The sequence below is a fragment of the Crocodylus siamensis genome, chromosome 3, assembly GCF_052110815.1.
Source record: "Crocodylus siamensis isolate JL-2025a chromosome 3, ASM5211081v1, whole genome shotgun sequence".
NCBI classification, from domain to species: domain Eukaryota; kingdom Metazoa; phylum Chordata; order Crocodylia; family Crocodylidae; genus Crocodylus; species Crocodylus siamensis.
Genome location: NC_143397.1, coordinates 135,348,237 through 135,365,271, shown reverse-complemented (window position 1 = coordinate 135,365,271; position 17,035 = coordinate 135,348,237). Strand labels below are relative to the sequence as shown.

The 17,035-nt window shown below is 45.8% G+C and overlaps 1 protein-coding gene across 7 annotated transcripts in view; it reads left to right on the top strand.

The window, feature by feature from the left end:
• The first annotated feature begins 4,127 nt into the window (after positions 1 to 4,127).
• The window catches only part of KIF13A (kinesin family member 13A), a 197,382-nt gene continuing 184,474 nt past the window's right edge, over positions 4,128 to 17,035 (top strand). For 4 of the 7 annotated variants that reach the window (XM_090039270.1, XM_090039268.1, XM_090039269.1 and 1 more), the window contains exons 1-2: positions 4,129 to 4,541; positions 5,818 to 5,911. In XM_090039270.1, coding sequence (XP_089895396.1) covers positions 4,487 to 4,541; positions 5,818 to 5,911 — 149 coding nt within the window. In that variant the 5' untranslated portion in view covers positions 4,129 to 4,486. Of the gene's footprint in view, positions 4,542 to 5,817; positions 5,912 to 17,035 lie in introns of all 7 variants that reach the window. The other 3 variants (XM_090039264.1, XM_090039265.1, XM_090039263.1) reach the window with 1 other exon arrangement.

Sequence of the window (17,035 nt, the reverse complement as noted above, 5' to 3'; positions counted from 1 at the left end):
TTCTCTGTAATAATTGCTGCAGCCTCTGTAGGCAGGCTGGGATTTCCTTGCCTCTTTGCTGCCTGGTGTTATGGAATTTACAAGAGAATCCTTACTTCTCCCCATAGTCCCAAAGGTAGAAAGCCTTTATACCACCATTATACCGTTACTTTCTGGTGGTCATTTATACTACCAGAAAGTAACATTTATTTAAGATGCAGCACAGGACTGTATGACAAAAACTTGCTTGAGGGCTATTGCCAACACACAGTGCTGTAACTCCCAGTATCCCTAAGCAATAAGGGTTCAATGAATCTTGTATCACCTTCAGTCTCTCCTTCTTTGGCCAAGAAAGTTAACAACTTCCTCAGAAATTGATCCCTTGAAGCAGGAGGCTCAGAGGGTTGGCTTCCAGGGACTGCCAGCTTCCGTCCATCCTCAGTGGCTATTTCCAGTGCAGTGCCTTCTGACTGACTTCAGACTAACATACCTAACTACCTCTGTTTCCTTTAGAACAGGCAAGTATTCCCATGTCTCTCTCTCCCTCCATCATGTTGCACAGATATTATCTTTCTTCCTGCACATAAAACCAATGCACCTTGCAGCAACTTAGGCATTTTGTGGCTGTCTGCCTGGTGGTTTCAAGTGAACCCTCATTGTGTCTCTGATATTGCAGTAACCAAAAGAGATCTCTTGTGATCACCATGCATCCCCTTGCACAAGCTCTCCCATGTTTCCTGCCAGGATAGGCACCATCATTCTACCAAATATAAGCAAATGAGGTTTTGTGAATTACTGGCTGACTCAAGATAGTCCTACGAGGAGCACAAACCCAGAGTATCCCCGACAACTTCAAAAGTAGTTCTAAGAACATAAGAATTGCCATTTATTGGGTCAGACCATAGGTCCATCTTGCCCAGTCTCATGTCCTCCAGGGCTCGGTCCTTGGGCCGGTGCTGTTCAACATCTTCATTAGCGACCTGGACGAGGGTGTGGAGAGCACCCTGTTCAAGTTCGCTGATGACACCAAGCTGTGGGGTAAAGTGAATACACCGGCAGGCAGGGACCGCATCCAGGCAGACCTGGATAGGTTAGAAAAGTGGGTGGATCTGAACAGGATGCGGTTCAACAAGGACAAGAGCAGGGTGCTGCACCTGGGGAGAGGGAACCAGCATTCTGGTTATAGGTTAGGGGCTGACCCTCTCGGCAGAACAGGGGCAGAGAGGGATCTTGGAGTCAGGATTGACTCCAGGATGAATATGAGTCGCCAATGTGACGAAGCAATAGGCAGAGCCAACCGCACCCTGTCCTGCATCAACAGGGGCATCACTAACAGGTCCTGAGAGGTCTTGCTCCCCTCTATGCAGCGCTGGTCAGGCTGCAGCTGGAGTACTGTGTCCAGTCCTGGGCGCCGCACTTCAAGAGGGACGTGGAGAACCTGGAGAGGGTCCACAGGAGGCCGCTCATATGATTGAGGGCCTCCATGGCCAGCCCTATGAGGAGAGGCTGAGGGACCTGAATCTCTTCAGTCTCCGCAAGAGGAGACTGAGGGGGTATCTTGTGGTTGCCTACAACCTTATCAGGGGCCACCAGCAGAGACTCGGGGAAAGTCTGTTCACCAGGGCCCCCCTTGGAGTCACCAGGAACAATGGCCACAAGCTGAGGGAGGATAGGTTTAGGTTAGATATTAGGAAGAACTACTTCACTGTAAGGGTGGCCAGAGCCTGGAATAGGCTTCCCAGAGAGGTGGTGCTCTCACTTTCCCTGGAGATCTTCAAGAGGAGACTGGATAGGCACCTGGCTGGGGTCTTATGACCCCTGCTACCCCCAGGGCTCCTTCCTGTCCATGGCAAGGGGTCAGACTAGATGATCTGTCTAGGTCCCTTCCAACTCATTGATTCTATGATTCTGTGTGTCAGACAGTGGCAGAGTGGGTGCTGAGAGAGAGAGAGTAAATAGAGTACAATCAAGGTTGTTTTTTTTCCATTGTTCCTTTCTCACTTGCAGCCTCCAGCATTTAAGGTCTAGGAAGTTCTCATTCAGAGGCTATATCCTTACTTCCCATGCTCAATAGCTACTGATGCCTCTTTCCTCCCAGAATTTGTCCATTCTCTTTCTGAATCCAGCTAAGCTCTCAGTTTCCACAACATCTGGTGGCAATTATTTCCACGCTTTAATGATGCAGTGTGTGAAACAGAACTTCCTTTTGTTAGTTTTACACTTACTGTGTACTAGGTTCATTTTGTGACCCTTAGTTTTTGTCTTGTGGGAGTAAATAATGAATCCCTATTTCTCATCACCAGTTAGTATTTTCTATTTATCATGTCCCTGCTCAAGTGTCTCTTTTCTTAACTGAATAGACCTAGCCTCTTTAGTCTCATTTCATATGGAAGCCTCTATATACCACTAATCATCCTGGTTGTCCTCTCTACCTTCTCTTGTTCTTCTATGCCCTTTTTGAGGTGAGGACCAGAACTGGGTACAGCATTCAAGGTGTGGATGCACCACAGGTTAATAAAGGAGTGTAATGATCAGGGATCCAGGTTTTCCATTCACCATGGAAAAATGCAGTAAAGCGTGGATGTTCTTATTTTGAGAAAAACATGGATTTTCTCTTTTAAAGAAGAAAAACATGGGAAATGGTGGGCTTCCCCTTGCAGGCTGGCAGAGTTTGACAGGGGGCACAATGTATATATGCTCACATACATACACGTGACTGCCAGGCAGCCTGAAGAGCAGGTCCTGCAGGTAAGTTGGGTGGAGGAATAAGCCCTCCATAGTGAGGGAGGGAGGGAGTTGGGTAGGAATGGGGCTGGGGCTGAGGTGTCTGCCCAGCCCAAGTGATACTTGGGGTCAGGGCTGGAATACATGGCTGCAAGGCCCAGGCAGGGAGCAGGACAGGACCATAGGCAGCTCATCAAGGGGTGGGGGTGGGTGAGATGTGGCCCTCTGCCCACCCAGCAGCAGCAGGAAACACAAATCTGCATCATCCTCCCACTGCTGCTGGGTGGGCAGGGGGCACCTTGCCATGGCAGCACTTGGCTCCTGGCAGTGGCACTGAATTTCCCCACCCCACTCTGCCCTGTTGTGCCACGTCTCACCCACTGGGCCACAGAGGCCATAGAGAGGGCAGCAGGGTGGGGAGCTTGAGCCCACAACAGGCAGCCCTCCCCTGGACCCTGCTCATGATACCCAGACAGGAGGGAGAGTAGGGTTTCGCGCTCTACTCCTGCAGCAGCCACCACCTCCCATAATCATTGACTGGGACTTAGATGCTGCTGTGGGAGGCAGGGGGCTGTGGACCCAGGTCCCTGGCCCTGTAGCCCTGGCAGCTGGGGGCCCCCCTCCAGCAGGGCCAGGGGGGCAGGAGGTCATTGGCTGTGATTGAGGGTCACTGGCAGGGCTGGGGGGCTGCAGGGTGGGAGTGAGGAGCATAAGCAACAGTGGGGGGAGGCTATGGGGTGGGGAGTGAAGGGGTGGGCAGTGGCAGATTTTGGTGTTTTTATCGGAGAATTTGTGATTTTAAAACAGAGGAAACCCAGATCCCTGAATTAATAATTTCTATTCTGTTTTCAGTTCCCCTTTTACTAAACTGTAACATTTCATTTGCCTTTTGATGGCTGCTGGGTAGTGAGCTGCTGTTTTTGGCCAGTGGCTCACCATGACTCCCAGATCTTTCCTGTGTGGTAACCCATCATGTAGCCCCCATCATAGTGTAGGGATAATTTTGGTTATTTTTTTTGCCCTGGTGCCTTACTTGATCCTTATCTACATTGTATTTCACCCACCATTCAGTTGCCCAGTTGCTTAATTGTTCTAGATCCTTCTGCAGGCACCCTTCTGCCAAGAGCTGTGCATGGGAAGAACCACACATCTGCCCTCCCCTCCTCAATCCTCCTGCTTTAAACTAACCCTACTTTACCCCTTCCCCATTACTCACTCCCCTCCACCGCCCAGCTTCCCCCCCCACCTTTAGAGCCCAGCTCTGAGCACGTGACACGAGACGAAGTGCGAGGTGAAAAAACCAACCGCGCTTGCGCAACTATACCCATGAAGGGGAGGTAGTTTGCGCATGCTCAGATAGCTGCACCTGGGGAAGGGGCGAGGCTAGTTTGCGCATGTTCGGGAGGCGGAGAAGCTGGCTGTAGGTGGGGCGAGGTGGTGCTCGCGGGGGGGTGGGGTTCGCTCCGCCCCGCCCCGTCCCGCCCCGCCCCTCGCTCGGTTCCCGAAGGCACTCGGCTGTTTCCGGCCCTCTCCGGCGCCGTCCGTACACCCTCCCCCCCGCCCCCGGTCTCCCGGGGCTGCGGTCTAGGCGCGGGGCCGGCGCGGCCGCAAGATGGCGGCGGGCGCCGCTGCTCAGGCGAGGCGGGGGCCGGGCGCGGCCTGACGACGAGGGGAGGAGGCAGGGGCGGCCGTCGCTTCGCCCCGCCGCCCGGCATGGCCTGGCAGCCCCGGCCGCTGAGGCGCTGACCGCCCGCCTCGCCGCCGCCCGCCCACCCGCCCGGCCATGGCGGACACCAAGGTGAAGGTGGCCGTCAGGGTCCGGCCCATGAACCGCCGAGGTGAGCACCACCCCCCACAACCCGGGGGTCGGCCCGGAGGGAGCGCAGAGTCGTGTCCTCCCCCGACGGCCACGGGCCGCTTGCGTGCGCTCTGCGGGGTGGGGAGCCGTCGGGGGGGAGGCGTGTGTGCGCCCTGCTGGGCACGGGGTAAGGGGTGGAGAAGGGGGGCAGGGAGTTTGGGGGTGCCCTCTGCTGTGCACGGGATGGGGGGAATGTGGAGAACCCGTGGGTGGGTGGGGGTGAGTGTGTGTGTGTGTGGGGAGTGGGGGTGAGTGAGTGGGTATGTCCCCTTCCGTGCAAGGGGTAAGGGGAGGATGTGGACAACCTGTGCGTCTGAGTGTCTGGGGGTTGTCCACTTCTCTGGTAGGAGTAAGGAGAGGATGTGGAGAAAAGTGGGTGCGTTAATGGGCTTGTTCCTTTCTGTGCATGAGCAGAGGGAGAATGTGGAGGAGCTCCCCCCACGGCTCTGTGCGCATGTGTGCATGCCGATGTAGGTGTGTATGTCCCCTTTTGCATGGGAGTAAGGAGATGTGGAGAAGCTCTAGGCATGTGCATGTGTGCATATATTTGTGTGTGCAGGGGTGTCCCTGTCTGTGTATGGGAGTGAGGGGAGGATGTGAAGCCCTGGGGGATGTGCATGCATGCACATGTGTACGGGGGGTGTCCCTTTCTGTGCACTGGGGTAAATGGAGGATGTGGAGAAGCCTGTGAATGTGCACATGTATGCATTTGTTGGGGTGTCTCCTGTGCATGAGAGCAGGGGAAGGATGTGGGAAGCCCTGTGTTAGGGGGAGGGTTGTCCCCTTTTGTGCATGGAGGTAAAAGGAAGATATGGAGAAGCCCTTGTGGTGTGTGTTGGGATTTGCAGGGGTGTGTGTGTGTGTGTGGTGTGTTTCCTCCTGTGCGTGGGGGCAGAGGGAGGATGCAGAGAAGCCCTGTGGAGTGTGGGTATGTGTGTGGTAGTCCCCCTCTGCACATGGGGAAGGGGGTGAATGTGGAGAACCCCTGGGAGTGGAGGGGAGGCAGGCTGTCTTTTGCAGGGTGACCACATAGAGCAGACAGGTTGGGGGGAAGCTGTGCTGTGCAGAGGAAGGGTGTGAAGAAGCCTGGGGGAAGAGGGTTGTGGTGAAACTTTGTGTGGGGCTGTCCCCCTCTGTGTAGGGGCAGAATATTGAGAAATCCTTGTGGAGAGAGTGTATCCCCCCTCTTGTGCATGGGGCCAGGTGGAGGTTTCTCAGGCAGTGGGTAAAATCCTTTATGTCCTGCTCTCTTCCAGAGCTGGACTTGAATACGAAGTGTATTGTGGAGATGGAAGGGAATCAGACTGTGCTGCATCCTCCGCCTTCCAACACCAAACAGGGAGAAAACAGGTAAAAACACAGAAGAGATTGCTTATCCAGGCCCATGTCTGATCTTGCCTAGCTTGGATGAAGCAGTGGGTTAGGACCTTGAATTGTTTGAGCGCTTTTGTTAAAGGAGCTGTAGTTTCTCAAATCACTCTGGGTCTCTTTTGGAGGCCATTGCGGCTGGCTAGGAAGGGGTCTGGTGCTCTTTTGTTCACAGCATCGTAAACTAGGGTTGTTCTAAATGGAATTACATCAGTGAGACATTGGAATTAGGCCCCAAGTTGCTGGTTCCAGGAACCCTCGGAGGAATTAGGAGCATTGGTATTACGTGTGTGGATGCAAGGGGATCACTTGTAGACTTTGCTGTTCAAAGTTGATTGTTTTGTTGACTATTAGATAAGGTAGATTATTGGTCAGTTATGACTGTTAGTAATAGTTTTGTCCCTTTCTGTCATAGGGACACTGTTAATGAGCTGATGTAACCTTCAGGTTTGATTTATGAAAGCAAAAGCGTGCTTTGAATTTTGCAGATGCTAGGGATTGTTTTTTGTTTTTTTTAAAGATTGTGTTTACTAGGTTGCAACATAGTTGCATTTGAAATGTTGGAACTGCTGGCTCCCTTGTTAGTACTTCATAGAGCAGCACAGCATTAGAGGAGTGTGCTAAAGTAAATGGGAAAGTTGGCATTAGTTGTGAAGCCCCTATAAAGAGTACTTTTGGAAATGGTCCAAAATACCAGTGCACCAAACTAAAAATAGATTGGAACAGGAAAGACTTTTTTCCCCCCCCATTTTGGGGGTGTGGGGAAAAGTGGGGAAGTGAGAGGAAGAGTTTTATTGTGTGTTGATCTCTTCAATTACTTGTTGCTCCAAAAAATATTTTTAGTTAAGAGCAGAAATTTGGGTGCATATAAGTTATGGGTATTGTCTTGTAACTTTTGATCCCCCTATCCAATAGCTGTTGATACTTTTTCTTTTTTTGGCTTGGCTTTGAAATCTGTGTAAAGCAGTGGTCACCAAACTAGTTGATTATGATTGACTGGTAGATCCTGGAGCCTCTTCAAGTTGATCCTGGGCTGGGGGGCTGAGTGTGTTCACCTGCCTGCCCTCCCCCCCCCGCCCCCCCAGCCCAGCAGGTCAGTCAGTGGGGGAGGGAAGGAGCAGAGGCCTGGGGGCCACATGCAGTAGGGCTCAGGGTGCAAAGCCCAGCTGGCAGCTGCAGCCACTCCCACCATGCACAGATGGGGGGGAGGGGGACACATGCCCTGCCCCCAAATGCACACAACACTAGCAGCTACAGGTGGGGGGTGGGGAAGCCCTGCACAGCCAGGGCAGGAGATGGAGCCGCACTTTGCTGGAGAGGGGGAGAGGGCAGGGCACATGGCCCAGGAGAGCATGGGGTGTGTGGTGTGTCCCCAGATCTGCATGTGGGGCTAGGGCAGGCTGGGGCCAGTGCAGTCCTCAGGCCAGGCAGTTGCAGTGGCGGCACTGGGAGAGGGGCTGCTGGGGGCATAGTGCTCCCCCCACCAACTCCCAGTGCCACTGTTAAGTGCCGTGCAGGCCAGGCCTGGTGGGAACAGCCTGGTGCAGCCTCCCTTCCCCGCCAAGGATATGGGGCCTGGAGGCTAGGGGGCGTGGCAGAGGGCAGGCTGCAGCTGAAGACTGGAAGTGGGGGCAATCAAGGTCCCAGCCGTGAGAGAGGGAGTGGGGTAGGACTGGGGCCTCGATCTGCCCCACCCCCCCACAGCTCTTTCCCTTCCCGCCTTCTTTCCCCACAGACTTACCTGCTGGTTGGGTAGAGGGAGGGGGTAGCTCTTCAGTTCCTCTTGAATTCCAAAAATGATCTTAGACCTAAAAAGGAGAAGTAGTTAAGTCTGTTAGTCTAAAATCAGATGGAAGGCAGAATACAGATGCACCTTTATAGACTAAACCCAAGGTCGTTTACACATACATAGGAATTATTTGTGTTCCCTGCTTTGTAACCAAAATTTAGTGTACTTGTAGACCATATGTAGCATGACTGATTTTAATATTCAAAAAGTATTGAGTTTTTCTGTGCGTTTACTCACACTGATCCAAATGCAGGGTCAAGGCCATAATCACAATTATTTAACTGCATGTCATAAAGATCTCTTCCTGGCTCTTCAATAGACCATGTGTGACCTTGGTCAAGTCATATAACCGTGGTTCTCTATCTTTGTTCTCAGTCTTCAAAATGGGGAAAACATTGTGGTTCTTTGTTCAGGTGTATCCTGTTTAGAATGTCAGCTTTTTAGAGCAGGATCATTTCTTACTTGCTCTGTTCAGTGTCTCTTATAATGGATACCTGATTTTATTTGGGCTCTGCTTTGATATTGATAAGATTTATGAGCTGTATTTAATGTGTGTGGCCTTAATAGAACTTTGAGATTTCCCTGGAGAGGAACAGTTATAAGAACACCTTTTAAAAAATTGTGTTCTTTTTTTCTTTTTGTTCAGTGTGAAAGCATGAGATACGCAGATAACTTTACAATACCCAACTAAAATAAAAAATTTGGAATAGCTGTCCTGATAAAGAGAAAAGGCTCAGTGCTTTGAAGTGTCTGCTGGATACTAATATTTCCGTTTTTACAAAATTCTCGTCTGAATTTAACTAATTGGAAGTGACCTTGAATTATGTAACATGCAGTTGACCCCATAGTTAAGAAGAATTTTTGTCTGCTTAAAAAAAACAAAGAGCCCCCGCCCCCCCCCAATAAGTCAATGTCTTCTAAATCCAGAAGTTGTGAACAGCATAATTTGAAGTTTGGTGAGTCTTCTTGGTACTTAGTAGGACCTCTTAAATTTCCTGCCAATATTGATGTATCTGTTTTAATTAGTCTAATTTAAAGAGTCTAAATGGTTATGGTACTGGAGGAATTCTTCAATTTTGTGTATATATCCAAGTGTAATGTCTATCCTGCTTGTACTTGGATTAATGTCTCAGTAGGGATAAAGACATCAAATCAGTTTTGATTTTCCTTGTGTAGCTTGGTTTCATATTTCTCAGCTAGATTTTTCCTTTTAAAGTAACAGTGCATTTGAAAACGTATTTTGCTTCTTTGACTGCATTTTTGATCTTATTTCTTTTTTAACCTTTTGGTGGGGGTTTTTTTCTGTTGCGTACAAATTTTAGTTCAACATAGCTTTTCCGTTGACTGTATGCGGAAAGCCTAAGGTGCTAATGGAAACCTGGTTCTGCTACCTTTATCTGTACTGAATAGTTCTTACTCTTAAGAGTATTCCCATAGACTTGAATAGAGCTATTAGCTACTCAGTATGAGTAAGCACAGCAGAACTGGGCTGGGACTAGATTAGCTCATTTTTATTTAATAAGTGCATGTGAGAGAAGAGAAAACAAACAATTAATATAACTTGCATTTTTTTCATTTTAAAAAAATGTAATTGTGCTAACATTCAGACTGGCAAATGTTATGCTGAAAAATTGTCTTTGTGGTTAAGTGAAGGCAAAAGTTAGTGCTTTGCTTCATAATGAGAACAAGTGGTTTCCAGCAAAAGTTGCAAGTCAGTTTTTGGCTTTAATAATTATTTCTTCTTAATAGAGTTTAAATTGAGAAATTATAGCAAAAAATGGATTTCTGAACCTTTGTGTCTTTATATAGTTTGCCCTCAGGTCACAAACTGGACTTCCAGTTTGTGGCCTGAACAGACTCTTTAATTTCATTTTAGACAGAACTGTCATGCATGATGGAACTTGTATCTAGAACGGTGGTTTTCAACCTCTTTTTGCTTGTGGACCCCTTTGGAAATTTCAAATGGAGGTGCAGACCCCTTTGAACTGTAGTGTGAGTATTCATGTGCTTTTGATCAGAGTCATCTTTTGCTGACCCCCTTACAGGTTGAAAACCAGTGGTCTCAAACAGTGGTTTCCAAACTTTTTTGATCATGCACCCCTATCAGTAAAAAAATTTTTTGAGCACGCGCCCCCAATATATGTATATAAATAGAAATAGAAGTTCTAATATTTTCTTCCGGCACCTCAGTGGATCATCTTGTGCACCCCATGGGGTGTGTGCACCCCACTTTGGAGACGACTGGTCTAGAAGACTGGCTTTTATAAAACAGTTTCAGATGATAAAATTCAAAGTTTTCAATATATATCTGTTTCATTATGATATATTTAATCTGTGACCCTTTTAAACTTCAGAAGTGGGTACTGCACATCAGTAAATATCATCCTCATTTTACAAGTGAGAAGAACAAGGAGTAGTTTTCACTTGCCTCAACTTATATAGTGAGAAACTGGCAGAGCAGTAATGAACATTCCCTAGTTCCAGGTCCCTTGTTCTAACTACCAGCCACATTGCCTTCTGTAACTTAATAAGCAAAGCATGTGACAGTTTAAGTTACTTTGATTAGTGTTAGAACTCTGCCGTTCTTTGAGGAACAGGCTAGAAACAGGCCTTTTTACCCCACAAAAGTGTGATTTTTCTACTTTTAATTATGCACCTTATTAACTGAGAAACATCAAAACCTTGAAGAAATTACCAAGCTGCACTTCACTTTCATTGAGCTAGTAAGTACTTATTTGGTTTGGCATTTGAGTTGCATCAAACGGTTTAAAAAGAACAATTTTTATTAGTTAACATCAACCTCTTATGTTGGCCAGAGCTATTGCATGTTAATTGGATTTGTCTTTAATGGTAAACTGAACTAAATCTAAATTAAGTAACAGTAGGGCTTCTTCTGTAACCTTTTACTGGGAGCTATATTTTTCTGGGTGAGAGAAACCAGGAATACTTCCTGTATGTGCATAGATAGGTGTTTGGTTGTCTTTTCAGCTGGAAATCTGTTTCCTTCCACTTACTAGACTCCTCTGCACTAATAGGACATACTGAATTACAATATATGTTTTATTTTTAAATATGTATTGCTTTTCAGAGGTTAGGGAGATAAAAGCCTCATCTGTCACATTTTCATAAACATTTCCATGTTGTTTCCTGCAATAAATGGTGCCATATGAGATGGAACTAGTGAGTAATTGAAACTAGTTTAGGAATTGAATGGATGCTTCTAAGTATTTTTATTGAAATGTTTGTCTCATTTTTTTTTTAAAACCAGTTTTGGAAAGAAGTATAAAATACAAGTTTGCATTTAGGTCTCTGAGTCTGCTATAAAGTAAATTAGAAAGGACTTTTCTTGTACCTCCTTTGTACTTATGAGTGACTTTTAATTGTTAGTTAGAACAGATTTTACCACCTTTTTAAGAACATGAATTTGAGGGATTTTGAATAACCAAGTGCTGCTTGTTTATTGCAACGTGCAGGTTTCCCTTGCTATATGCTGTATATGCGATCTTGGAAAAGGGCCCATAACTCTCACTTGCATAAAGGGAACCCACTTTATAATGTAACAAATAGGGATATGTTCCAAGACCTTGACTTACTGACCCCCAAGACCGTTTGGTACTCACCAACAGCAGACAGTACACACAAGTACAGGGTACTTTCATAATGGGGATGGAAACTACAGAAACAAGTGTTGCAGATCCACACGGGAGACTATATTTTGGTGCGCATTGCTCCCACAAGGCATCACATAATGCAGCTGACTGACTGCGTGCTTCCACCACACCAATCGCATGAGTGAATTTACCTAGCATATAACAAATTTTGGTATAAAAAGGGTCATCGCGTAAGAGTGAATTCACACATACAGAGCCCGCATAAAGCGAGGGAAACCTGTATAATCTGTTTTGATTTTTATTAAAGTATTTGTATCTTGACAAAAAATAAAGAAGAATCTAGAGTGGAGAGCTGAAATAGTACTTAAAAACTATTGCATTAAAGGATACAATTCTTGTACTTAAATTTAAGCTAAGTTAGCATTTGTCAGCAAGAAAATGAATGATAGTTGTGAATGGCTAAATTTAAATTTTATTATATGGGTTAGAAACTAGTGAAATTCTTCATAGGGTACCTTAAAAATGCATGTAGTGAAGATTATTGTTTCTATGAATAAGCCTCCTGCCCTCCCTTTTCCAAGTTTGAGCTACTTGTTATCTATTCAAGAACAAATCCTGCAAATCTTACTTTTAAAGTGGCTCTTCTTAACTTCTGAGGCACAAGTTGATGTTTTCCTAGACAGGAAGCATTTGGTAGCATTTTAATTTATAGATTCATTCAGATCAGATACGTGGAGAGTTAGCAGTCATCTCATTTCGCTTGACAGTCCCTTCAGACAAGGTTCAATTGAAAGGTGAGACTGTTGCCACACTCACCAACTCCCAAGAGCAGTGACTTCCTTCTCCTCCTCTTTATCTCCTCCAATGCTGCAAACAGTGGTAAATCAAAACAAAAACTACAAGCTCCACTACAAATGCTATCTACCAAAGTCAATTCAGAATCATGATTTTCCCCCTACCTCCTTTTGGCAGAAGGACAGAGTTGCTATTGTTTATAGAAGAAACTATTTTTCTTCTTAAAATGCTACTATCTAGGAAAATTTTACAAACACACACACATGTTGAATCTGCACTTTGCTGCAGAAGATTAAGTTCATTTTTTAATTTTTTATAACCTTTTGTCATCTTCATCATCTTCATGGTTTATGTATTATTGCCTGTTTCAACTTTAAAACCTTTGAGACCATCATTTCCATCTGCTTGCTTCTCTTGTAGACTGTAACAATCTGGCCTCCAGAATAAGAGATTTAATTTATATAGAATAGATTTCTTCAATTAAAAAATAACTAGGGGTACACTGATAGAGATTTTTGGGGCCGATACCGATAGCTGATTTTTAAGGAGGCGCATAGGCCCATACCAGTCCAATTTCCAATACCCGCATGGAGACCTGCACGCAGCTGGTAAGTCTGGTGTGGTGGAAGGGTGGGGGGGGGAGGGAGAAGAGAAGGGGTGTTGGTGGGGGGGGGGAGGGCAGATCGAGGCCCCTGCAGTGAGGAAGGAGTGGGGCAGGGGCTGGGGCAAATGCTGCCCAGCCAGGGTAGGTGCAGGACAGAGCCGCAGCTTGTCTGTGGGGTGCAGGGATGTGGGGGGTAGCTCCCACCGCTTCATGCCACTCATCTGGGAGGGCATGAGTGGGGGGGGTGTATGCCCCCAGATCTGTGCAGAGTGCGGTAGGCTGGGGCTGGGGCTTCACCAAACTCTCCCAGGCTGGGCTTGTGCTAGATGGCAGAGTGCTTAGTGTGGTGGAGTGGGCTATGGTGAATTTTGTGGTGGCTGCAGTCTGAACCCAGCCCACCCAGCCAGGAAGAGTTTGGCGCAGCCCTAGCCTGCCCTGTGCAGATCCAGGGGCACATGCCCCTCCCCCCCATGCCTTTTTGGGCAAGTGGTGGGAGCAGTGGCAGGAGCCACTGGAGGAATAATGCACAGCAACGGGAGTCACCCCCCAGACAAGCTGTGGCTCCATCCTGCGCCTGCCCTGGCTGGGCAGTGCTTTCCCCATCCCTAGCCTCAGCCCCAGCCCTACTGCTCCCTCACCTCAGGGGCCTTGATCTTCCCCTGCATGCCTGTTCCTTCCCCTTTTCTCCTTCCATTACACCAGCCTTACCACCTGGAGGCAGCTCTCCAAGCTGCCAGGTGGTGCTCCTTGCTGCTTGTGCTGTGCTGTGGCTGCGTGCATGCCCAAGCCATTTATCAGCCAAATTATTGGCCTGATACGGTCTATTTCCAATACAGACATTTTTCTTTATAGTGGTGCCGATCTGATATGGAGCCAATGTATTGGTGCACATCTAACAATAATAACTCTGCCCTTCTGCCAAGGTGGGAATCATGATTCTGAAATGACTTTGGTAGATAGCATTTGTAGTGGAGCTTGTGGTTTTTTGTTCTGTTTTCCACTGTTAGCACCACTGAAGGAGAGAAGGAGGATGAGTAGGTCACTGTTCATGGGAGTTGGTGAGGGTGGCAACAGTCTCACTTGTTAATTGAACCTTGTCTGAAGGGAGTGTCAAGTGAAATGAGATGACTGCTAACTCTCCACATATCTGAATGAATTATCAACCAGAAACTTGGATACCTGGGCTCTAAATATCACCAATGTGAGGTAGTGGATAGAATAACAGCAGGCAGCAGCCATTGCTCATCTATCTAGGAAACTGTAAAAGACCTCTCTCAAATTGGTTTCCTGTTACACATTGGTGTTCAGGTTGTAAGTTACTGGCTTTAAGTCCCTTTCAAGAAGAGGTGCAGTTGCAGAATGTGGGGTTGGAAGTGGTAGTCCAGAGCCATTTCAGTAACATTTGACTTTGTTACATTTCTGATAGGAAACTAGGTGCTGTTCCAGAAAAGTACTGTTCTCGAATTCCACATAATTAAAAATCCTTGAGTTTCAATTTATTGGCATTTGGCAGCATGGTTTCTGAGGTGGTCAGAAGCAGGGTAAATGGAACAATTATTCTGTGAGCAAATTTATAAAATACAAATAGCTGTATGTACCTTGTGCTTGCATCTTTAAATGGCACTACTGGAGCAAGCTGGCACTAGAAGCTTTTGAAATTGTGGGCAGGCTTCACTGTGTAATTCTAGACTGGCAACATTTCAGAACAAGTGAAGATGAGGCATTTGAGGAAACAAAACTGATCTTGGTATTGCCTTGAATGGCAGTCCTTGGCTTTTATAACCTTCCTTTACATGACCACAGTCATTTGAATGTTCTTGGGTGAAAATTAATGTGAGAAGTTGAACTTACAAACATTTAGCTTGCACATTTATTTTGAAATATTAGATGCCTCCACACCATGTGAAGTCCAGTAGTTCTGTTAAAAAAGATTAGCAAGCCTTTAGGTGTGGTTCATTTCAATGGCTGGTATGACTGAGTGTGCTTGCATCTACCTGTTATCCCAAGCTACCTTTTTATTAGTTTTTTTTAAATTAAAGGCTTTTTAAAATTTCAACATGTACTTACCGAAATAAGTTTAGCAAGAATACAGATCTCAGTCTTAAAACAGAATTTTCCTTTTGTTGAGGAAAGTGAGACTGAAGGATAACTCAAGGATATCAGTAGTGTAGGTTATTAGTGGCAAAGTGGTTTTCTGTCTAGTCCCAGTTCTTCAGTGTGAAGTGCATGGGCAGAAAATCCAGTTAATCAATGAGATGCCACATGTCTTTTTTTTTTTTTTAAATCTAGAATCGGCACCAGAATTTAACATTAACATGAATACTTGCTGTTGTTCAATACAGCAAGATAAAAATACAGTTTTCCTTTTCCAGGTTTGCTGATCTATTTTCACCATCATCATTATCATCATTAAGATTATGGTCTTCTTTTTCAAATATTCTACTTCAGTGGTAGTGGAAATGTTTGATTGTATAGTTTCAGCCTCATGCAAGTTAGGTGAGGAATATTTGTTACATGCACGAATGATTTTCATGGTCAGTAAAACTAATCCAGTGCAATAGTTGTACTCCTTTGTGTTGGTATCTCTGTCATCAACTCCTTTGCTTTTAAAATAAGTCTTTTGGCTAAACTCATATTAGTACTTATTTTCTAAACCCAAGTATGCATTTTTGTTAAAGATCACTGTTTCTTCCCTTAATTTGTGGGAGGTGCTGGATTGATTGATACCAGAAACCAGGGTCTATTATTTGGCCACATGTTGGTGCAAGTTGTCAGTAAAGTTAACCTCATTGACTGCCTTACCTATGTCCCTTGTGTGGAAAGACTCACTTTTTTTAAAGAAGAGAAATATGGAGAGAGTAATTCTGTATTTCTCTTATGTGGCTCTTGGCCTTTGGGTCTGTTAATGGAAGCAGTTCATGCCAAAGCATGAAAAGCTATTTTCAGGAGGAATGCTTTTAGTTGCACAAGTGAATATTTTCCCCAATCATATCATTCCATTTGCTTTGTATATTGATATATGTTACAGGATTCAAAATGATGCAAAAGCTCTGCAGCAAGTATGAAATTGCAAAACAGTTGCATTCATTCAGTAACTTGTGACAGACTGAAGTAAGGCTTTGTAACAATCTCTTCACCTGGAAGTCGACATGAACTGAACCTGGACCATAGCACCAAAGTGCATGTCTCAACTGTTAACTGATAGATAATACTGTTATTTAGCACCAGTACTAATCTTCTGATCCCTACGTATAAGGGGACTAAACATGAACGCAACTTATTTATTCATTGCCCTCAACTACTTACTGTCATGAAGTTTGTCTTGAGTGAGGCCTACAGGACTTCAGCATTTCCTATGTAAAACTGGTAACTATTCTTCCATGAATTGTTAGTGGATACTGAATTTGAGAGTGCTGGCATCAAAATCATAGGCCTCTGTTATTTTAATGAGTTGGCAATGAATTGTCGAGCTAAGGAGTAAGTGGTTGCTGGCAAACAGCTTAAAAACTGGGTATATAGGAATGGATTAGAGCAGGGGTGTCAAGCCTTTTTGCATGTGGGGCCGGATCATGAACTTTTTATCACCCAGTGGGCTGGCGAGCCATATTCAAAGACCTCACAGGAAGCGGTATCACATCAGAAAGTGATGGCACGTGAACTTTGACACCAGTGAAGTTGCAGGAAGTGATGATGGAATGGGTCTGGAAATGTAGTTTAAAATCCTAAATAAAAACAATATAAAAGCAAGAATGAAATAATACCAAACACCTGACTAAAATAAACACTTTCGCTTCTACATACTTCTCAATGAATGAAAGAAGCATAATGCAAATCATCAACAGACCAAATGTGGAAGAGATATCAGCCAGAGTGGAAACTAATCAAAGCAACAAAATACGGGCATTTTTGAGAATAATCTTCAAGAAGATTTACTTTTATTGCATTAATAACGTGTTAGTAACTCATCTTTAACAAGTAGTAACAAGTTCAACCCCCAATTCCTCACAAATAGAAACAGGAGCAAACACAATCCAAATGCTGGACAATATTTTTACAAAGATTTTTACCTGCTGGTTAGGGGGGAGAAGTGTAGCTGCCTCCCTCCCACATGCCCTTGCCCTGCTTCTTGTGAACGGTAGTGAGCAGACAGCAGCACCACCAGCTGGGCTGATGATACAAAGAATTTCCAGTGCTACTGTGGCTATTTTTTTTTATTCCTCCTGACAATGAGCAGGGGGGTTTTGGGATGTGAATCTCCCCCTCACCTCCCAAGCCTGCCCGGAGGACACGGGGGCATGTGCCAGCAG